Source organism: Lepidochelys kempii, chromosome 9, assembly GCF_965140285.1.
Source record: "Lepidochelys kempii isolate rLepKem1 chromosome 9, rLepKem1.hap1, whole genome shotgun sequence".
NCBI classification, from domain to species: Eukaryota; Metazoa; Chordata; order Testudines; family Cheloniidae; genus Lepidochelys; species Lepidochelys kempii.
Genome location: NC_136388.1, coordinates 74,804,580 through 74,828,785, shown reverse-complemented (window position 1 = coordinate 74,828,785; position 24,206 = coordinate 74,804,580). Strand labels below are relative to the sequence as shown.

At 41.0% G+C, this 24,206-nt stretch overlaps 1 protein-coding gene and 1 long non-coding RNA gene across 5 annotated transcripts in view; one reads left to right on the top strand and one right to left on the bottom strand.

Moving 5' to 3' along the window:
* RPS6KA6 (ribosomal protein S6 kinase A6) overlaps positions 1-24,206 on the bottom strand; it is an 80,693-nt gene that overhangs the window by 51,021 nt on the left and 5,466 nt on the right. For 2 of the 3 annotated variants that reach the window (XM_073360914.2, XM_073360916.2), the window contains exons 2-4: positions 17,080-17,139; positions 7,473-7,589; positions 369-450 (exon numbers count right to left, since the gene is read on the bottom strand). In XM_073360914.2, coding sequence (XP_073217015.1) covers positions 369-450; positions 7,473-7,589; positions 17,080-17,139 — 259 coding nt within the window. The remainder of the gene's footprint in view (positions 1-368; positions 451-7,472; positions 7,590-17,079; positions 17,140-24,206) is intronic. The other variant, XM_073360915.2, reaches the window with a different exon arrangement.
* Positions 20,915-24,206, top strand: part of LOC140917646 (uncharacterized) — a 41,726-nt gene continuing 38,434 nt past the window's right edge. Inside the window, exon 1 of one of the 2 annotated variants that reach the window (XR_012160939.1) lies at positions 20,915-21,012. This is a non-coding gene — a long non-coding RNA (uncharacterized LOC140917646). Of the gene's footprint in view, positions 21,060-24,206 lie in introns of both variants that reach the window. The other variant, XR_012160938.1, reaches the window with a different exon arrangement.

Below are 24,206 nucleotides of genomic sequence, written 5' to 3'. Positions count from 1 at the left end.
CTTCCCCAATAAAGCAGGGTTGACTCAAAACTTGACAAATGAACAGTTTTGACCAAATTAGAACCATGGAAAATACAGGAAAACTGTTTATCTGTAATTCTCTTGTTGTAATAAAAAAAATGTTAAATGGACTTACAGAAGGTTAATATTAAAAAAAACCTGAAGACATCTGGACAGGTTTGAAATAAATTCTTAAGGCATGGCCTCAAAAAGGTTAATTAAAAAAATTGATGTCAAAGAAAGAATTATGACTTCACTGAAGGAACAGCTTGTTTAAGACAGAGGGCTATTTAATACAAAAATATTGACAATACTGACTTTAACACAGGAAGTATTTTCCAAGACCTTTATAAAGAAAACACACTTACCTTTCAGAGAAGCTTTTTTCAATACTTTCATTGCATAAAGCTGCTCAGCATCAGGACCAATTATTTTCCTCACAAGAAAAACCTGACCCAAAAAATATTTTATATTTCAAATTATTGCTAAAATTGTTATATATAACAGTGATTTAGTTTGAACAAAAAGTTATCATGGTCTGTTTTAGTATGAGGAAAAGAGAACAGACTGCACCAAATCATAGCCTCCATAGGGAAAAACTAAAATAATGGGAATAGGGGCAGAGAAAATCAGCAGGTTTTCACAGTACACCATTTTTTTGAGAAAGCAATTATTAAATCCAGTAAGGGACTATGAGATGATCTTTTGGTTGGATGTAGGAAGGAGCACCAGATGCTAGGACACACACACACACACACACACCCCCCGTGCAGGCAGAGCAACAAAAGTAATTGCACTCTCACCTCCACAAGTAACCGGATTGCAGGTGGTAGAAACCCCTAGGGTTCCTGAAGTAGCTAGACCTGGGCTCTAGGCACTCTTCAGTTTTTCTACAGAGATCAGCTTAAATTAATGCTTATAGAATGAATATTAACTTACATGCCACGTACCTGTATATTTTACACTAGTGTGTTAGGAAAGGGCAGCATGTCAAACAGGTGTCCCTAGCTCTGTCTCCTTCCCTACAAATGCTATGTAACCTCAAATACATAATCTCTGAAGTTGGAGTGTGAGGAGAAGGGAGTGGGGAAATACACCATTTAAGATCAAGGCCCTGCACCTTGGGGGAGGAGGGGGTGCCACTACAATTTTTCCCCTCAGTCTGCTTAAATTTGGAGAGTATGATCTTGCAGAGTAACAAATGTGATTAGAAAAATCGATTGCTACGGATTATGTGCATTTCCATACTATGAGCTCTTCCAGCGTAACTACTGAATTACCATTTCTAATACATTTCAATGAGCAAACTTTTACTACATCATCATAACATTAAAGTCCAATCATAGGTTTAAAAGTATGCTAACAAAAACCTGAGGTTCAAAAGTCTTTTCATTCTTATATTTATTTCCAGATTTTCAACACTAGAAGCAAAAAATGTTACCACTCTGTTTATGGTTTTAACTAGAAGTGGTTAAATAAAAGTATACCATATATACTCGTTCATGAGCCAAATTCTTTTAGTAAAAAAGAGAAGCACCAGAGAAGGGGGTCGGCTTATGAACGGGTATAGAGAGGGGAAATAGGTCCTTCCCCTTGCACTTGCCCCTCAACCACGCACCTCATTTATGCTCAATTATTTGAGCGTAAGCTTTCGTGAGCTACAGCTCACTTCATCGGATGCAGTGAGCTGTCTCTAAGGTGCCACAAGTACTCCTTTTCTTTTTGCAAATACAGACTAACACGGCTGCTACTCTGAAACCTGCCAGAAAGAGTGAAGGAGACAGCTTTGGGAGGCATGAGAGAGACAGTTCTCACACATACAGGTGACAGCTAATAGCCAGAACGATGACACCACAAAGAGGGAGAAGAAATAGAGGGAAAATAGAAGGAAGAAAATGGAAAAGGCAAGGATGAAGAGAGCAGGGGAGAGAAAACATTGAACCACAAAACAAAAGAAAGACCTAATCAGAAAAAAACTGAGTGGAGAGAGAAAAATATTGAGATATAAATAGTACTGAAAATTAGTGAACATTAATCTGAGTGAAACAATGAACCCTAAAGACCACTGAAGGAACAAAAGACAACACATTGTGGACAGGGAAAGAAAAAGAAAAAAATATACGTTACTTTATTTTTATAGAAAGACTGCTTTATTCAATGCTTTAATCAATGATTTTATGGTGGTTTGGCTGTTTCCAATAAGACAAAATTTAGAAGTTCTCACAGATTTTGGATGCAGAGGCCAACAACATTTCCCTGTAATTTTAACCCAGAAATTGACAGATGTAGAGTAATAGCTTCTCACCTCCAATCCATGCCTCTTACAGCTTCGCTTCCCTCTCTACAAGAGGTCCCACTACTGAACTAACTGCTCATTCACCCACTGAAACTTCATCCTTAAATCATCACTGGACACATCCTTGATCATGTGTGCATCACAGTCCAAAATATGATTAAAAAGTGCTAGGAATTTGAGGATAAAGAGACTTAATATCGTAGGCATAATACTGAACAACTCAACCAATTTTGTGACTGTATAGTTATTTGCCAGTGAAACTAGACAATTTTAATTTTCCCAAGTCAAATGAGGTCTACTCTGAATAGTTTTCTGCACTGCCAAGTTTCTCATGCAGTGCTTATAACTAACACAAGGACACCTGAAAAAAGTTTTAACTCTGAGTTTTACACTTCTAATGTGAAGTGCAACAGAAGAAAGTTTAACTTCAAAAATAATATTTTTAAATCAGTTCTATATCTATCTTTATATTTATTTTTCAATTAAATCAGGTATAAAGTTTTTAAGGTCTTGAAGCTCTATTTGGATAAGAATTCAATTCTGCATTTTGAAAATGATCTCACCCAGCCATCACTGAAGAAGAACAACTAGAGCCTGGGGTTTTTTCACAAAATGCAAAAACACAACAATTAAAATGAAAAACTCACCCCACAGCAGCGGCCCCTGAGTCTCCTGTCCCACAGCGCTGGGCCCAGCTCCAGCCATTACAACCTGGCACAGGGGACTGGAGCACCACTGAGGTTTGGCCCGTCCACCTCCCTCTGTCATGACCCCCAGACAGGGCCTCCACTGTGCCTGCCCCCCCCCCCGGACCCTTCCCACATACTCCTGAGGGCAGAACCTGACCCCCCAGGTGAGAGGAAAATGGATACAACCAAATAGCAAAACACTCCCCAAAATAAAAAGAATTTCACAGAACTCTAAGTATAACCTTGGTGGTTAAAGCAATAATTAGTACTGAATTCTATCAGATGCTTCATCACTCTGTAGGCCTACGGACAGTGATCAGAAAAGCCTTGTATCAATTTCTGAGGGCCAATATATCCACATTCCTTTCCTACACAGGCCCAGTAGCAGTTGCATGTGCATTTGTCACCTTAGGACTTGATTACTTCAACTTACTGCATATAAAGTTGCTCAAAGGCTTAGGAAGCAATAATCTACCCTCGAATACCAGAGCTAGAGAACTAGACATCTGTCAGAGTAACTTGGGTGGCTTCAGTAGTCCCTCACTGATGAGCACTGCAAGACGTCCAGGCATGGAGGTGTGTAGGAGGTCTAAGAGCTCGTGCAACTTCCCCTGGACAACTTCCAACGGAATCTCAAATGTACCTGTCATTCCGCATAGCAAATTTGTCTGTAAGGTAGATATTACATGTACCACCCCTCATCAAGAGGTAGCAACAAGACAGGTGCTGGGATGGAACAGTCCTCCACCTGTAAGTCCTCATCAGAGCCCTGATCATCCCACACAGTCAACACCACGGCAGCATGAGCTGACAGTGGAGTGGACAGTGGGGAAGGGGTTCTAGCTCTGGACTGGGTGCAGAAGCTAGTCTTCTGGCTTGTAATCTCCATAGTGCTCAATAAGGCCATAGGTTCCAATAAGTATAGGGAGAAGGAGGCCATGGGGTGGAAACCAAGGGATAGTACCAATGGGATAATAAAAAAAAAATCATCCTAGATTCTCACTCTGAGGTGTAAGGGTTTCAATACCTAGACCACAGAGTTTCAATACCTAGACCACAGAGAATGTACTGGAGACTCCTCGTTGCTATTATCTGAGCCTGAGGAAGAAATGCACTCCTCCCTTTGTGGGGCTGGAGCTTGAGTAGTTGGGAGCACACTCAGGCTGTGCTCGGTACTAAGCTTGGGGTATCAGACCATACCTTTATTACCAAAAACAGTGCCCAGTACCAAAGAGGCCATAAAGTAAGGCTATGATTTTGTCACGGAGGTCAGGAAGTCACCGATTCCGTGACTTCAGCCCCCAGGGGTAGCCCTGCCACCCTCAGCCTACGCGGGCAGCAGGGGAAGCCCCACTACCTCTGGCCCAGGGGGAGTCTGCAGCTCTGAGCCGCGGGTGGATGGGCACCGTGGAGCTCCGAGCTGGCCCCACAGCTGCCCAGCGGCTTCCCATTTTCATAGAAGATCATATAGTCCAACCCCCTGCTCAAAGCAGGGCCAATCCCCAATTTTTGCCCCAGATCCCTAAATGGCCCCCTCAAGGAATGAACTCACAACCCTGGGTTTAGCAGGCCAATGCTCAAATTCAGGGACAGGTCTTAATTGCCTGAGACCTGTCTGTGACTTTTACTAAAAATATCCGTGACAAAATCTTCACCTTAGCCATAAGATCCCTTGATATCACACAGGTTTCAGTATCAAGTACATTAGTGCTGCAGGTGGGCAAATGTAAGGTGCCTGTACCAGAGATATCAGTAACAGGGGCTTCAATGCAAGGGGTTTGTACCTGGTAATTTCTGACTCAGTGGAGAAGTTGGTCCCAGTGTTCTGTGACTGATGCCTAAGTGGGCAGCATAGGGTCCCTTCTTGGGCCTTGAACTACTCTTCTCAAATGTAATTCAAGGGTATTTCTAGTTTCTTAAGGTAGGACCCAGTGATGGAGGTCTAGACCTCTTCCCCTTAGAGATTTAGTCCTCCTTCCTCCCCCCAACCTCTGAGGTTTTAGCAGCTGTGGAGGATGATTCTTTACAAGTGCCTGTCTAAGATATAAAACCGAGGAGTACTTGTGGCACCTTAGAGACTAACACATTTATATGGGCATAAGCTTTCGTGGGCTAAAATCCACTTCATCAGATGCCCAAATAAATCTGTTTGTCTCTAAGGTGCCACAAGTACTCCTCGGTTTTTTTTTGCTGATACAGACTAACACAGCTACCACTCTGAAACCTGTCTCAGATATATAAGCCTAAGAGCCAGTGGAAGCACTCTGAGGAGGAATAGTCAATATTTTCACCCCCAGCTGCTTCAGGATCTGAAGAGAAGCGCAATGATCTATCCAGACAAAACAATTCTGAGCAAGACTTTCGACTTTTGAGTTCTTTGAGAATGATTTACAAATGGCACTTCTTTCTTGTATGTACCCCTCACCATGTCACAATAAGCACCTCATACGTCCATCAGAAAGAGTCATTTTTAAGCCTGGAGGTGTGCATTCAGTCATAACGATAGGATCCCAGTACCAGGAAGTCTCACAGACAAAGAAAAGGGCTGCTTCTTACAGTAAGAAAGGAAACAAGTGAAAAATAGCTCAACTAATCCTTTCTATTTACAATACAATGGATAGATCACAGTGAGGGAGAAACTCACTGGTGGTTCCAACTCATAGCCACAGTAGGGACAAGGAACTAAGACAGCTGTGGTCACCCCACCCTTTATGCTCTCAGATGGAAGGCACAAGGACACTCAGGGAGCAGGCGTGGCCCCAAACAAATACTGCTGACCAAATGAATCCAAACTCAAGTTCATGGGGTGCAGATGCTCAGATATTGCAAAGTGGACAAATTCACATTTTTGGTCAAGGAGCATCTGCAACAAAAATCTTTTCAGCAGTGAAATGTTTCATGGTACAGCATTGTTCTAACAGAGTCAATTTAGAAAGTTGGCCACACTCCTGGTTTAAATATTGCATATTGTAAAAAGTTAAGCCCACACAACATCCAACCAGATGACACCTCATGTATGCTGATGTAATACCTAACGAGCAAGTTAAGGACATGTCCCAGCAAAGGACTAAAGTCAACATGACAACACCCCATACCATCCCCCATTTAAGGCTGAAACATGTTTCTCTGGTCCATGCTGTATTCTATTAATAGTTCTTTCCAAACTCTAATTAAAACCCGCCTTCTCAATCTATTGTTTAATGTCATTACCTTCCTAACCCACCTGTCTGTGTGGGGCTATCACATACATAGAATAAAGAAACATTTAAAATGCGGAAGAGATGGACTTAAGAGAAAAGAATTGGCTAAACAACAATTCAGGGGGTACATATGACAGGTCAAGCATATATAACGTATGATTGTAAAAACACCCAACAGGTATAATTAAGAGTTATGGAATAAAAGTGAGAAGGGATCATTTATGCTGAACTTCACAGATGCCAGACCTTGACAGATCTATTAGGCTGTGAAGTAGTCTCCCAAGGAAAGTCTCAACGCATAGGTCAATTAAAGCTAGACTGGACAAAGCACTAGTAAGTGCACAACAGGGAATAATCCTACATTAGCAGGGAGATTGAGTAGATAAAAGACTTTTCCCATCTCTCACTTGTGAGAAAATATGTACTCCACATTTAGAGACAGTAACTGTGGAACAGGATAAAGGAAACTTGCCACAAATATCAAGTGATACTATATACCCTTCCACAAGAGTTTTATCCTCCTCATGTGACATGGCTAAGTAAATGAACCCCACCGTACATCTCTTCTGCAAGAAACTGACAATTGATCTCAGCATGGATAGCAGGAAGAATGGAGTGGAAACACTGGTCTTAGTTAGACTTAGTTATAGCAACAAAAAGGGTAAAGAATGTCTAAAGGACAAGCAAGTTCAGGTTAATAGAGGGCTACTGGGTGCAAGGTTTAAATTTTCTAATACTGTCACCTCCACATAAGAACGTACAAGTCAGGGAATAACATCCTCAAAAACAAGCCAATTTTCACAGGTGTGTGTTTGTGGCTTATTAGGCCTCTAAAAACCATGTCGGCCTTCTCTAACTCAGTCTCAAACTGCTGACAGTAACCTGTTTCATCAAGATTAAGAATGTTTTTGTATTGTTCTGCACCCAGCCTTGCAGTCCTGTTACTTATAGGAAAATTACCCTTGACTTTAATGGGAGTTTTGCCTACATGAGAACTGCAAGATTGTGCTCCTAATGCTAAGGAAAAACAATATGGTGATCAAAGGGAGAAATTCATGTCCTGCTTCACAGGCAGAGTTGCAACATACAAAGGCCTCAAGAATCCATCAGTACCCAGTGACACTGTAAACTCTACAGGAAAAAAAGATGTACTTTTGACAGCAGACAGGAGTATTCAGAAGCTATAAAACCAACTTTAATGGAGAAGTTCATTAATGTTAACAAGTAGGACTAAGTAGCTGTCTATTAGAAGTCTAGGATTGGGATAAAAAAAAGTTTGTATCTTACCTTTCCAAATGATCCCTGACCAAGAACCTTAAGTAATTCAAACTGTGCGGGATCTGCTTTCTCACACCCTTCTTTCACATGATGGGTAATAGGAATTTCTTTCACATTTCCTTCATCCTGTTAAAAAAAATGAGGTGGGGCGGAAAGAGGGAGGAAATCAGCACAACACTGAAAAGTATTGAAATAGTTATCTCTTACAATATGTATATACAACTACCGGCTGCATTTGTAGATAATTATTGAAAGGGCACTAATGTTATTTTTATAATTTAACAAGTCATTTTCCTTACTGTTCATATATATTCTCCTTTAGGAATCCTGAACTTGAAGTCTGTTTCCTCACCAAATTCCCTTCCACTAAGACAATATTCTTTATGGAAGGATTGTAACCATATTATGGATTGTAACCATTACAAATTTCCCCAGAAGAAAGGAATTACAGCATCACAAGGCTGAGATGGCACATCCATTCTAAATCCCTGGCTTCAGTTCCATTTAGCTCTCTCAAAAATAATCATCTGGGGCTGAAATTTATGCTTGGCCTTGGCCAAAATATTGTTAATTAAAACTTACTGGCGATTCCCTCATCCTTCTGAATTAACCGAGAATAAAAGGAAGAGTCCAGAACAAACAGCAAATGAAGTTATTGACCTGAACAACAGAAGGATGTGCATCATTTGGTGACAGTCAACAGAATCTGAATAGTCTATCTAAGCTTAAGAATTCTTCATGGAAAAGCCACCCCTGTGATATGTAAAACAGTTCACAGAAAGATCAGTCTTTGCTGTGATCAGTTCACTTTTTTCAAAAGTTGAGTACAAATCTGAGGTTGGGTAGGAGATTCACCAGGTCTTCAACTACTCTAGCTGCTTCTTGCAGGGATGGCACCTTCTCTAATAAGCAGTGCAGATGACAGTATGAAAATCTGTGTGTGCAGCACGACAGCAGCTACTATTAAGAAAACCCTGGGAGCCAAGGTGAAACCAAATGAGATGATGTACTGTTGATGTATTTAACCCAAGGTGAAAGAGAAAAACTTCTGGTGAGCCACACAGTTAGAATATCAAATAAGCATCCTTCAAATGAAGTTAAGTGCTTAGGTCTACCACAATAACAGAAAAGGTCATTTGAGCCTTGAAATATTTGAAGGTGGAAGAGATCGGATCGAATGAGAAAAATGCTGAAATTTCTTGAGCACTGCAAGCAGAAGTGAATAGACTCCAAAGAATCTGGCCTGAACTGACATTGGGCTTACTGCTTTCAAGTCCTGGAGGTGCCCAGTTACTACCCACTTCCACATTATTAGTTCCTTCCCATGCTCAGAAGCTACGTCTTGAGGGAAGATAGCTAAAACTCAATACATACACTATGGTATTGCACCTTAGATATGTGGGGGGATGGGAAGGGGAAAGCCAACCCTGCCTTTTGTGGGAGGACTGGCTTTCTGGCATCAAAATTTTTCCATGGCCAGTTTGAGGAATGGGAGAGCTACTGCCTAATATCATGCATCAAAGCTTCCAAGGTCAGATATAGAGAGTCTCTTGAGGCAAGAACAGATATGGAAACTCCCAGATGATCTGTGGAAGCTCTGCTGATCCTGATTTAAGCAGGAAAAGCAGTGCTTCCTATAAATAGACAGTCTTTCTCCTTCAGGTCTTGATTCAAGGCCTCCCCCACAAAAGCCTCTTCTTTGTCAGAATCGACAATAAGATGTTTTGTTTGGAATCCCGACAGCCATATTCAAAGCTAGAGGGTCCTTCTACTCATATTAACAGGCAAAAGTAAGAAAACTGTGTGCATGCTTCTGGGGGAAGTATCAAAGTCAAAATCCAAGGTTAGGAGTTAACTCATTAAGCTTTATGCCCAGGCAAACAGGTTAATTTTTTCCTTTGGTGCAAGAAGCTACAACTGTAAAGTTAACTCTCTGTTTTGTGACAAGATCATTTCTCCTTTAACTATATTAAATGCCCAGAGACTTCATTAATACAGCAATACGGTCTCCTATTGGTTTCTTGTGCCCTTCCAGAACAAGAAGAGTGGCTAACCTTAATTTTCTGAAAGGTAGAAAATACAAAGTTAAGATGCATTCCAGGGATGGCACGTATCTTAACTCTGCTTCTTCAGGAGCTGGCAACAACCACTGGGAATGGTTCAGTAAGGATGCTGCAAAGGTTAAACAAACAAAGAAAGCGGTAGATTGTCCATCTCTTGATGTCTTGAAACCAAGACTGGATGCCTTCATTTTCCTCCTTTCACCATTCCCTCCCTAAAGGTCAGCATGGTTTCATGCTCAGAATAACTGATACATATTTTGTTTTATAAAATGCCTCATAACTGATTTGAAAGATCTTTTCCCAATGTAAGTCACCAATACGCTGCAATTGTCTAGGCACATGAATCTTGCCAGCTTAGAGAGAGTAAGAACAGAAGAGAAAGGGATGAAAAGAAGAAAAAATAAATCAAAAAGATCTTTTTTTAAAAGAATCACCACCACCCCCTCTCAGTTGTAGGACAGCACCTATTTCCCCTTTTGTGGAAGTGCTGGGAGTGGTCACTGCTACTGAAGCTTATGAATAGCTGAGGTGGCATCTTCATAATGCTGGCAAACAGTTTGAAAATTTGAGTGCAGGAACAAGTCAAAGCAGGGGGATTATAGGAGTGAATAGTGTGATTTGAACACATAATAAGATTAGTAAGAGATAATTGTACATCTATAAATACTTGTATCCTGACTAAAAACACTAGAGTACAAAGATCCATACATTGTACAATTGATAATTTTGCAAGCTAGATACCCAGAACCAAAGTGTGGAGGCAGATGGGGACAGTCCAGTTATGCATCAGGAAACGTACCATTTCTGAAAAATATGCTGTTTCACCAAAACCAAAATGTTTAGCAGATATGTTTCCACAAAACTTTAATTGGAAAGGTTTCTGAGTCCGAGGAAGAGAGAGAAAAAACACAGTTTAGCTCAGGGGTTCTCAGACTGGAGGTTAGAAGACAAGTGCTCGTTTCCTTTCTTTTCACCTGTTAAGCTGGGGTGGTCAAACTACAGTCCACGGGCCAAATCTGGCCCACCAGCCATTTTAATTCAGACCTTGAGCTCCTGCTGGGGAGCAGGGTCTGGGGCTTGCCCCACTCCGGCGCTCCAGCTGGGGAACAGGGTCAGGGGCCACTCCACACAGCTCCAGGAAGCAGCCGCATGGCCCCACTCCAGCTGAGTAGCAGGGTCGGGGGCCACGCCACATGGCTCCCGGAAGCAGTGGCATGGCCCCCGCTCCGGCTCTTACACATAGGGGCAGCCAGTGGCTTCCACTCTGCACGCTGCTCCCGCCCCAAGTTCCGCCCCTGCAGCTCCCATTGGCCAGGAACCACAGCGAATGGGAGCGGACGGGGCAGTGTCCAGAGCCGCCTGGCCACATCTCCATGTAGGAGCCGGAGAAGAGACTTGCCGCGGCTTCCGGGAGCCATTTGAGGTAAGGGCCACCCAGAGCCTGCACCCCTGAGCCTCGCCCCAACCCCCTGCCCCAGCCCTGATCCCCCTCCAGGTCTCCAAACCCCTTGATCCCAGCCCAGAGCACCCTCCTACACCCCAAATTCCTCATCCCCCATACCACCACACCCCACTCCCCCACCCCAGCCCGGAGCCCCCTCCCGCACCCTGAACTCCTCATTTCTGGCCCCAACTCAAAACCCGCACCCCCTTCTGCACCCCAACCCCAATTCTGTGGGGATCATGGCCCGCCATACAATTTCTATTCCCAGATGTGGCCCTCAGGCCAAAAAGTTTGCCCACCCGTGTGGTAAGCTAAGGAAGCACAGCACAACTTACCACATTTCCATACCCTCCACTTCCATACCACCCCTCAGTGTGTTCTGGTAGGAGCAGTGGCAAAGCTACTTCATTTTAAAGAAGTATGGCTCTCTCCATCAGCACAAGGAAACAGCAGCTGAACCACACTGGTGCAAAAATCCCTAATGTAGACAAGTTCTAACATCCAAGCCCCAGTCCATCCAATACAAGAACCAAAATCGCCTTTCCAACTGGTTTTCATTCTACACATATTAGGAATTTAAGGCTATGTCTACATTAGCAAGCTTACAGCAGCACAGCTGCACTGATGCAGCTGTGACGCTGCACTGATGCAGCTGTGACGCTGCACTGATGCAGCTGTGACGCTGCACTGATGCAGCTGTGACGCTGCACTGATGCAGCTGTGACGCTGCACTGATGCAGCTGTGACGCTGCACTGATGCAGCTGTGACGCTGCACTGATGCAGCTGTGACGCTGCACTGATGCAGCTGTGACGCTGCACTGATGCAGCTGTGACGCTGCACTGATGCAGCTGTGACGCTGCACTGATGCAGCTGTGACGCTGCACTGATGCAGCTGTGACGCTGCACTGATGCAGCTGTGACGCTGCACTGATGCAGCTGTGACGCTGCACTGATGCAGCTGTGACGCTGCACTGATGCAGCTGTGACGCTGCACTGATGCAGCTGTGACGCTGCACTGATGCAGCTGTGACGCTGCACTGATGCAGCTGTGACGCTGCACTGATGCAGCTGTGACGCTGCACTGATGCAGCTGTGACGCTGCACTGATGCAGCTGTGACGCTGCACTGATGCAGCTGTGACGCTGCACTGATGCAGCTGTGACGCTGCACTGATGCAGCTGTGACGCTGCACTGATGCAGCTGTGACGCTGCACTGATGCAGCTGTGACGCTGCACTGATGCAGCTGTGACGCTGCACTGATGCAGCTGTGACGCTGCACTGATGCAGCTGTGACGCTGCACTGATGCAGCTGTGACGCTGCACTGATGCAGCTGTGACGCTGCACTGATGCAGCTGTGACGCTGCACTGATGCAGCTGTGACGCTGCACTGATGCAGCTGTGACGCTGCACTGATGCAGCTGTGACGCTGCACTGATGCAGCTGTGACGCTGCACTGATGCAGCTGTGACGCTGCACTGATGCAGCTGTGACGCTGCACTGATGCAGCTGTGACGCTGCACTGATGCAGCTGTGACGCTGCACTGATGCAGCTGTGACGCTGCACTGATGCAGCTGTGACGCTGCACTGATGCAGCTGTGACGCTGCACTGATGCAGCTGTGACGCTGCACTGATGCAGCTGTGACGCTGCACTGATGCAGCTGTGACGCTGCACTGATGCAGCTGTGACGCTGCACTGATGCAGCTGTGACGCTGCACTGATGCAGCTGTGACGCTGCACTGATGCAGCTGTGACGCTGCACTGATGCAGCTGTGACGCTGCACTGATGCAGCTGTGACGCTGCACTGATGCAGCTGTGACGCTGCACTGATGCAGCTGTGACGCTGCACTGATGCAGCTGTGACGCTGCACTGATGCAGCTGTGACGCTGCACTGATGCAGCTGTGACGCTGCACTGATGCAGCTGTGACGCTGCACTGATGCAGCTGTGACGCTGCACTGATGCAGCTGTGACGCTGCACTGATGCAGCTGTGACGCTGCACTGATGCAGCTGTGACGCTGCACTGATGCAGCTGTGACGCTGCACTGATGCAGCTGTGACGCTGCACTGATGCAGCTGTGACGCTGCACTGATGCAGCTGTGACGCTGCACTGATGCAGCTGTGACGCTGCACTGATGCAGCTGTGACGCTGCACTGATGCAGCTGTGACGCTGCACTGATGCAGCTGTGACGCTGCACTGATGCAGCTGTGACGCTGCACTGATGCAGCTGTGACGCTGCACTGATGCAGCTGTGACGCTGCACTGATGCAGCTGTGACGCTGCACTGATGCAGCTGTGACGCTGCACTGATGCAGCTGTGACGCTGCACTGATGCAGCTGTGACGCTGCAAGATCACTCATGTAGCCACTCTATGCCTACAGGAGACAGCTCTCCCATCTACATAATTAAACCACCTCCAATGAGCAGCAGTAGCTATGTCAGTAGGAAAGCGTCTCCCGCCGACATAACACCATCCACACCAGCACTTCTATCAGTGTAATTATGTCGCTCAGAAGGGTATTTTTTCACATCCCTGAGCAACATAAGTTACACCAACAAAAGTGCTAGTACAGACATAGCATAAGTTTTGCTTTAAAGAAAAGGCAGGAAAGAAATACTAGCAGAATTCAAGTTGCCTGGTGACAGCAAGAATTTCTTTAGTTATACATTTAACTGCCTAATAAAATCTTAAATAGCTGTTGATGCTTCACATTAAGACAGAGAAACATTTTACTTAGAAGCCTTTCTATTTCAACATCACTGTCTTCATTTTTGTTCCTTAATACTTAGAACATTTGCATGAAAACAAATTTCTTAAAAGTTCATCTGCTCTTATGTTTATCACCCACCTTGAATCATTATCCTCTGACATCACAATTGGTTGCTGTGGAAACTGACAGTTATTAAACGGGGAACTCAGGAGAAAAATTTGTTTTTCATGCTAATTTCAATTAAAATAAAGAAGAAGTCAATTATAAAGGATGCTTTATAAAGGTAAAATATTTATTTTAAAAAGCAGCTTATTTTATATTTAGTATTCTCTACTATTAGAGAGTTGCAACTTGGCACCCTTGCTGGACATGCAGAGACCTCTGCAACACCCGTGTCAAAGAATGAATAGATTAAAAAAATGATGCTCGGTTTTACTTTTTGGTGCATAAAAAAAATTAACAATTTCCAATGCTACTTTTATAAATTTCAATTAGGTGAAGCAACTACCAAAGTGTGGTACATTTGCAGTGTATTTGCTATAGGCATGTCTACACAGTCAGTGCATGGCAAGCCAAGGTGTGAATCTACAACACACTAATTGCTGTGCAGATGCTCCTATCAGGCACTAGAAGTTCTGTAGTGCACTCTGACTTTTGGGAGTAGCTTCGGCAAGTTAGTTTGCAGCAAGACAATGCACTATAGATTCACACTCTGGCTTGTGCCCAGTAACTTGCCCTTTGCAAATACATTTCACCACAAGTATAATTCCACATAATCTGACCCTGATCATAAACTTTAAATTTTAATATTTATCCGCAAAGGGTCACTCTCAGATTACAAGTTTCCCCAACAAATCTGATATAATTAAAACTGAAAATTTCTAAATGCTAATTTATTTTACACTATTCCTCTTTACGTTCATTCAGGTTGAACACTGAAAATATATTAACCCGTTTCTATTTTATTTCTAGTCTAGTCTCCCTCGATTATAAATCTGGTTAAGTGGTTTTGTGCTTTGCTGCCTGGGCAACAACATCCATTTCAGGGCTTAGCATGTGCCAAGCCTCACTGACTTGCTTGCTTACATAAGAGGTAGTTAGTTTCAGCTGCTTAAAGTGGAGGTAATCCAGCACCTACAGCAATATCACTATCAGTTTTGGCTTGTTGCTCAATAATTTATTTACAGCATGAGGGGAGGGTGGCTCCAAGCGCTTCACAATCGGATCAAGCAAGCTCTGAGAGATTCCTTTAGTTCAGGTAAAGCAAAGGGCTTTGACACAACCTACTGCTCATCTCCGTTTACCATGTGGAACAGATTTCTACCAAATTGGAGTCTGTTTATTCCATTGTGCTGGAAGATGTACAAACAAAATAAGAGTTGCTGCCCCAGGCTTACAATCTACACCACTTAAAGAAGACTCAGATATTTTGGTAGTAATGTAGTAGCACACATACTGGCTATTATTACATATAAGGTCTATTTGACACCTCTTCTCCAGGGGCCCATCCAGAGGCTATGGATATCATATTTGCTGAGAAACTACTTTTCCCATTATAAATTTAGGCTTTTTACTGTGGAGAATTACTTAGTTTGAGATTACTCTGAAACCTTAGTTTGAGATTGATTCTGCACGGAAAGTACCAATATTCAACATGTTTTGGGGATGTAACTTGACAAAACATTGGACAGGATCTGTCTTTGGTACAGTATTTCTAAAAAGGCCATCTTCACAGAAAGGTCAAAATGACTATATCTTTGTTTTCAATAGGCAGGTTACACAACTTAGTATTTATCTTATGGGAGTGATAGACACTTCAGAAGATGTACAGTCAAACTACCAAAACAACTACAGTAAAAAGGGTGACTGACGTTTTCAAAGTCAAAATAGTAATGCATTAAGCCCTGTCACCCAACACAAGATCTGCCATAGCTGACCAAACAATCTGTCACCAACAAAATCTGGTCCAATAAAAGGTATTACACTTCACCCACTTTGTCTCTCAAACAATCCACACAAATTCAGTATCCCTGTTCTAGCACCTGAAGCTTCAGAGGGCATTGAAAACCACTTCATAAAAGCATTTAATCTCTCATTTAATGTAGTATAGAGCAAGAAAAAGTTCTTTCCTAATCCTTGCCCGTGAGTAGCTCATGCCCTGAAGCTTGACAAGTTTTCTCCCTTTCAAATCAAACTAAATTGACTAAATAATCTGGGCTAGATCAATCAAAATATTTAAATTAAGTGGGTCTTGGAAGATTCACAGAAAATTTAAGAATTCCTAGTTAGCAGCCCAGGATCCAAACAGCCCAATAAAAAGAAACAGGCCACGATTTTTTAAAATGATAGACTTAATTTTTGGGCACCCAACTTGAGACTCCTTTAAGGAACCCATTTTATAGAAAGAGCCTTTCCTCTGAACCTTGAGAAGCAATGAAGTGTAGAGACATAATTGCAAATGAGCCCTGTCCCCAATAAGAAAAACATTTACTGAACTTCAGATGCTTGCTTTGAAATAAAACATCAGATATGTAGCTTGCAGGCTTGTGGCCAAAAGATTCACGCCAGATATCTTTCAGAATTGCACCTATAAATATCAACAGTAGAGTCAAGCTCAGTACAGGACTTTTCTACCTTCTTCTCAACCCCAAAGAATTGAAAAGGGAGCATTATACCTCGACTTAAATGGAGATTTTATGAGCCAGTCATCTTGGCAAGGTTATGTGTTACTTATGAGGATAAGAATGATCAGTCACCATCATCAGATATTAAGTGAACAACTTTGTGGAGTGCAGGCAGCACAAGATATAACACCATAAAATGGAAATGGTCGTTGCCCAGTTTAAATCTGATACACATCCTAGGCATACTTCTGATCAATATTTGGGAGCAAGATGTATACTTTCATGCCTTGATCAGGAGAAAACCTGGAAGAAGCTATGCTGAAACTGAGGGCCATAAACCAATCTGATAATCTGGAGAAGGGAACATTTTCCAGGAAAAAAAAAAAAAAAAAAAAACATGAATCATCATCTTCCTGAGATGCTTAGTCAGTTTTCAAAAAGGTCAAAAATGGGGTACAGGCCTGCTTTTTTCTTTGGAATAAGAAAACCGGAATTAATCTCTTTGCTCTATTATATATCTACTGTAAAATCAACAGTTGAGATCATCCCAAGGAAATGAAAGATTAGGAGGCCAGGTCAAAACCCAGCCCCTTTCCAACTGGAAGGCAGCCTCATTCAGTCATCTCCAATTGTTTATACTGCTTGCTTTGTGGCTCAAACCACGGTGCACAACTACTACAGTGGGTAACTCTTTTAAAAGGACTTCCCCACGGCTCTATGCAAGCAATAAGCATCCAATACTATATTCATCAAAACGTACTTACATTGTAAGAATATGGTTCTCCTTCTTCCATGGGTTCATCCACCATTTTAAGACCATTCAGCTAGAAGGGAAAAAAGATTAATCAGCAGCAGCTACGTGAGAGAGACAGGAGTAAGTTAGAATAGCATTACAACCCAATTCCAACAGAAATACTTTCATTGCTAATCTGATTAATATTATAAAGCAAGCAAAAATGAAAGTTGGGTTTCCTTTTGGATTGACAACTGCAATTTTGAACCAGGTCAGACTACAAAGAGACAGCTGCTTATTCATTTAACAAATTGCTTTGTAAATTTTGCTACGTTGTGTTGATTGACTAGGGATTAATTAAAAATAGAAGCTGTGCACAACACTTATGTCAGACATTGCGTACAGTGCCTTCCCCACTCTTGCTAGGAAATGTCTGCCACACAGTTTAAGAAACTGTAGTTTGCCAGTGAGCTAATTTAGAGTTTAAGAAGGAAAGATTATGAACAGGTCTTAGATTTATCGAAGAAAACATGGAAATATTTATCAAGAAGTTAAAATCAAGTATAAATTCTTTGTGTACTAGAATATTTTGGAAAATAATTTGAGATTCCATAACTATATGTCCTTAAAATAATTTTGAAAATTTTTATACTCGCCATTATTCAATGGATCTAAATCAGTGGTTCTCAAACTAGGGGCACCGCTTGTTCAGGGAAAGCTCCTGGCGGGCCGGGCCAGTTTGTTTACCAGCCACGGTTCACTGCTCCAGGCCAATGAGGGCTGCAGGAAGAGCAGCCAGCACATCCTTCGGCCCACGCCGCTTCCCACAGCCCCCATTGGCCTGGAGCAGCGAACCGCGGCCAGTGGGAGCCACGATCAGCCAAACCTGCAGACACGGCAGGTAAACAAACCGGCCCGGCCTGCCAGGGGCTTTCCCTAAACAAGCAGCACCCCTAGTTTGAGAACCACTGATCTAGATAATTCTACCTTGGCAAACTGAGTAATTCTCAAACTTTGTGACGTACTACCATTTCTAATGGAGGAATTGAGGTCTACAGGATTTTTAAAAAATTAGGAACAAAGAATTATAGATGCCACAGAGAAGGAAACTTGTCTGTGAACAGATCATTTTAAAACGGCTGGTATGTAAAAAGAAAAGGAAAAATAGGAGTAATATTGTGTAGATTTAATACCAACAATTTGGAAGAAATGAAACTAGTTTAATTAAAACACTACCCCACCTGTAACAAATCTTCCTTTCTCAGCTTCTCAACCAACTAGAAGTACAGTAAGCCAACATACTAAAACATGTAATTTATAAAATTAGTAATGTAGATGTCCTGTAGTTAAACTTTTCCTCCTCACTAACAAACACTAAATTTGGCTTAACAGTTGAAACTTAACACAAAAATAAAAGGATATGCCCTGCTTCAACATGCAATGTATTAATTTAAAAACTGGAAAAACCTGGTGAAAAGGGTGAGGCCAATTATTCATTTTGATATAGCAATTACCATGCAATTCAAAACATTAGTAATTATCACAATATCTCCACCCTCATGTGGCACACACATCACTCAGGAAAATGTTAAATAATATAAATTATGAGAAACATATTAGTGAACTAATATTTTTTATTTCTGGAAATGAAAATTCAGGCAATACACTAGGTTACACAGCTAAATACAAGCCAGATTTTAAATTTTACCTACTCTTTTTGGCCTATCTAAAATATCAAGAGAAAGAATAGGATGTTTACCAATACATCTCTTCCTTCACTGTTGCATGTGATTTTTAGGAGAGGTTTAATTCTTGAAGTAGTGAAATCTGATGCAAACTAAATCTGAAATCTGGTTAGCAAAATGCAACCCAGAAAAAAGTGGAAGTATTCTTTTTTTTTTTTTTTAAATGTACTCAAGATGCTGTTCATAGCAAAAGTTGAGGTTTCGGCTAACTTCGGTCTCTTCCTAGTGTTTTTATTTTATATATCTTTTTTATCCGAGTTAGTTGATTTTTTCACATTAAACAAGTATCTCTTAATCTGACCGCTGGTTAATCAGATGCTAGCCAGTTCTGCCCCCTCTTCCTAACAATATGAACAAACTCCCTTTCCTCAAGACTGCAGATCCCTATGCCACTACCTGAAGGTTCTGGATGCTTCCAAAACACTTTTTAAAACAGCTTGCTACTGAACTGTACACAAAAAGTCTTAAGTGAGAAACTTCCGAGGGGAAGTTAACATGCTACCTGGAGCTGTGCATGCGCACGAACATGTGCGCAAAGTACAACTTCTCTCTTATGCACTCCACCACTTGAGATTTACTAGACTTATCGGGTTTTTTCATTATTATTATTATTTTACTTTTAAGTACATTTAGTGTTCATGAAAATTGCCATAACAACAACTCTGGAGAATGAACACTGTTTATCCACTTGTGAATTATAACCACCATCCCTCAAACAAATCCTCAGATAAACTCATGGACTGCAAGACACAATCCAAGGAGTTTTAAACAAGGGCACAAACTTCGTGCTATTGACCTACAAAAAGTCAAAATTATGATAAAGTGAGTCACTAGCTTTTTAATATTCTGTAGAATTACTTGTATTCAGCAAAGGTTTAATATTCAACATTATCCATTACCTTACCTAAAATGTTATACAGCAAATACTAAATAAAATATCAAGCCTAACTCCCACCCGTAAAGAAACACAAAAAAATATTAACTTGAATTCTGGCGTTTCAGATTACTTTTTTCAGTAGAAGTTATTACTGGCAAATGGCTTATCCACGGAGATATATTCAGCTATTTTTAATAAAGTTTCTGATTGTTGTATGCAAAGGATAAAGGAATTATTCTAGCCCATCAAGTAAATAATATGTATCTATTTAGGGGGGCACAAAACTAAATTTAGAACATCTAGATCCTTGGGTGCATTTATCTTCAGAAAAGAAATAAATATGTGAACTAGAAAATATAGGCTAATCCTTTCACAGGCAACTTGTGAAAGGAAACAACGTAGCTAGTGAGAACCAACAAGTGCCATCAGAATGAGAGACAGTGGAATCACTCAGCCCTTCAGTATTTAACTTCGTTGTAATTATTAAAAGGCTGAAAATATTAAACCATCAACACAAAAGCTAACTGCAGCAGTACTTTTCAGCGAACTGTATACATTTTAAAAGGTGCTCTAGGTTGCTGGTTAGTACAGATTAAAAGAAACCTCTGCATACAAAAAAAGACAAGACTAAAATCATATCCTATAAGCCAAGACAATACTAATGGTGAAAACTTACTTTTTCAGATGAACAGCTTTGAAGGTCCAACCAACCTTTCAATGCCAAACTGCCTGTCTACATGAAGTTAAAGTGTAATTTGCTTTCTAATTTAAATACATTGCTACAGCTTCAGTGGATCCCGTGACTGGTTGGGAGTGCACTGTATTAATTTGGGAGAATACATTAATTTTTTTTTTATTTCCTTTAAAATCAAGCCTTTTGGCTACGTAGGATTTAGTCAACAGGCTGAAATATGTCTACTACAGTAAAATATCACATTGCACAACAGCCTGAGTTCCATAACTCCTCCAACAAGAGAAACTTTCAATGTCATCAGAGGCCCCTTAAAAAAAAAAAAAAAAAAGATAGCCACAGTAGTTCTAACACTACTTAAATGTCTCAGCTTGTTTAGTGAGTTTTTTTGCTTTAATGTGCCTGGAGGTTTTAGCTAGAAGAAGAGAAGAACAGAAGTGGAGCATTCCAACAGGTTGACAACAATTCCAAACCATGAGAGAATCCAATTCTCAAAGGTCAAAAACTGGTTGGATTACCCCTCTACTTAAAATTCTTCATTTTGTCTTTCCAACAGAATTAAAGAATAAAAGAAAAATCGAAACAGCAGAAGTGGGCATTTTATACATGCAATACCACCGGGGTGCAGGAATAAGATCTACAGTCAACAAGGTAAAACCACCACATATAAAGGAGAGCTCATAAGTTTGCAGCAACAGGTAAAAACATTGCATTTAGATTACGTAAAAGTTTCTGCTAAATACTATGCTTCCATGAAGATGGTCTTCACTCTTATAATACTCCTGACCATGCTAAGTGACTGCAACTATATTACTTAAGATTTACAGCTTCCCTAACATTCTTTCAAAGGGACACAGGATGAGCCAGTCCTTTATTCTGCAAAAGGGATAGGATTTTTACAAACCCACATTAATGTTTTAAATAAAATGTGTCTACTGAAATGTCAGTTATTTTGAAAAGGTTTTTCAAAAAAAAAGTATTCTTTCTTTTTAAATAAAGCCTGTGCAGAACTTGCCACATTAGTGAGATTCAAAGGACAACAATCTTGCTAATTAAGTTCCTGAGATTTGTTTGGGAAATTCCACATTTCTGTGCACAGGCAGAGACCTCCCCCTCCCCCACTACCTAGAAGTTTCTTTCAGCAGCAATTGTTTCCTTTTTGATTACAGTGACTTGCTCTTACTATAAAAGATGCATCAACTGTATCTGTACCCGACTGAAATGTCATCATTGTGGTATCCGATCACCTGAGTTGCATATGTTAGCTATCTTATAGTACAGGTTTTGCATGCTTCCAGAAGGGGATGTAGGTATAAGTCTCACCTGACACTGTTAAGTAGGTCTGGATGTAAAGCAGGAATTCCATTTTACAAAATATTGAGATTTTGACATTTGTTTTCATTCTAATGTGGAACAAAAACAGACCTTTCAAAAAATTTTAGCAAAAAAAACCAGAGGCACCCCAGAACAAACATCAGCCCAATGACTGCGGCATTCACATAAGATATGGGAGACCTTTGTTCAAGTGCTGTTCTGGCTAACCACCGACTATAAAATCCTTTCTTTGTATGAATAGTTAAATATTCATTGGGCCAAAGTGGAACAACTGTAACTGTGGTTATTGCACTCATCCGAGATGTGGAAGACCCAGGTTCAAGTCAATCATTCACTGGGCTACTAGCTATTGTGGGATATTTCTGTGTCTCCCTCCCACCCTCTTCCAATTATTTTGTTGAAACCAATACATTTCCAAGAAAAGATTTGTTTAAAAAAAAAATCAATACTTTCCACCAAGAAAAACACATTAAAAAAATTCCTAACCAGCTCTAACAGTAAGTGAACAAATGAGGAAATGAATTATGGAGGTTATTAGGGTCACTATACATGGAACTATGAGTCTTGAATAGAACCTCTGCAATACCTGGAAGGACAGATGAGACAAGAAGGAGGATGGTCTACTAGCTAGGACACGAACCTGGGACTCTGGTTAAATCTTCTGCTCCACCAGGGCTGTGTAACCCTGAGCAAGTCACTTAGTCTCTCTCTGCTTCAGTCTCTATCCATAAAAATGGGGATATTACCACCTCCACTCATGGCGTATCAAGAGGATAACTACATTAAAGATTGAGATGTTCAATACTACAGTAATGAAGACCATATGTTTACTTTAGGTAGGTAGGGAAGATTTGGTCTGTGTAGCTCACAGCAGTCTATGTAGCTAAAAGATGTTAACATTTTTTAAGTCCTTTGTATACGATACATATAACTAAGTTATTGGGGCAAGTTACAAAATGTTTGGTCCCTGATCTAGTTCAACTGTATGAAGGATGGATGGGATCTCACCAGGCCCCACAACTGCATTAAATCCCTGAATAGCCCAAAACCAAGGATTTCACCAGCTGTAAGGACATAGTAAGGCTCCTTCCACACTATAAGCTTTAACTAGATTGGGGCAGCTGCACTGTAAATGTGTCCCATATCAGATATAGCGAGGGCCCTGCATAAATCATGATTTCACAGAAGGCATGGATGTGAAAAATGCACTCAAACTGTTATTTTAATTTTGTTTTTAAAGATAAATGTCTACAAAGTCTTTAATATAATAAAATCGCCTTTGCTAGTCAATTTCAAGGACAGAATGAATTTAACAAGTATCCTTAGTCAAAATGAACTAAGTTTACTGGTAAAATTCATTCCATCCTCAAAATTGGCTAAATTTAAATTGAAAAATTCTTTGTCCATTCTATGATAGAAAGACAGTTTATAGAACAGTATTTAGTGTATGGAAGGAAACTATGGTCCATAAAGGAAATTCAGAAAAGAGCTAGAATAGCACCAGGATGATTGTGTTTACTGAGGTTATTGAAAGACAGAGGATGGACAATGAAATAGGTAAGATTTAAAGTTGATGGGGATGTATTTAAACTTGTTCCTTAACTTAATGAAGAGGTCTAAATATGTAAATTAGTTCATATCCCAGATGACAACTGTGTTAACTAGCATATAATGATATTCCCTCAGCTAGAGCTGCAGCAAAGTTTCTTGCAAGCTATCCTGGTGGACTACTTCAAGTAATCTAACTGAAAAGACCAGTGCTGGTCTTTTCAGAGGTTCATACTCCACAACAAACAATTCCAAGATAAGCTACCCCAACTTCTAAAGCAGTAAACAAAAACAGTAATACCAATTATTATAGTATGTAGTTCCACAACTAGCATTAATTCACTGGTTTCAGATACTGTTAAAAGTATTTGTGTGCTTAGATATTTTTGTAAAACCTGTTCTCATTTATGTCAGTTTTCACAAAGTTGTCTATCATTGTGGGGCCTGAGCACTGACATCAATTCACAAGTTATAAAACTACTACTATGCCTCTCAATTCTTGTATCTTCAAAAACAGGTTATAAGTCTTGTAAACTTTCAGCCAAACACAAATTTAGATACTTAATTCACCATCCCAGACTGCCAATATTCATAACAGTTGTATGCCTAGTTTCTAGATACTCTGCCAATAGTGTACACCAGTCTTTACATGGGTCAGTATTTATCAAAATATGAAAAGAACAAATTTAAAAGGATGTCTTATAAACAGCAGCCAAAATCAAAGTGATGCACACTTGTTTCAAACTGATACAACAATAAGCACCAGGATAAAAAAGACGCACAGACTTGGCACAACAACAAAAATAGGAAGGCTTAACTCATATACATAACAATATTTGCCTTCTCCAAAACTAACGGCATTACCCTAAGCAAATATCCCTTTTTTTATGGTTGAATAATTTAATTTCTGGTCACTGTTATTCTGATTTTATTTCCTTGTGGATTTTAACCAATGAAGAGAT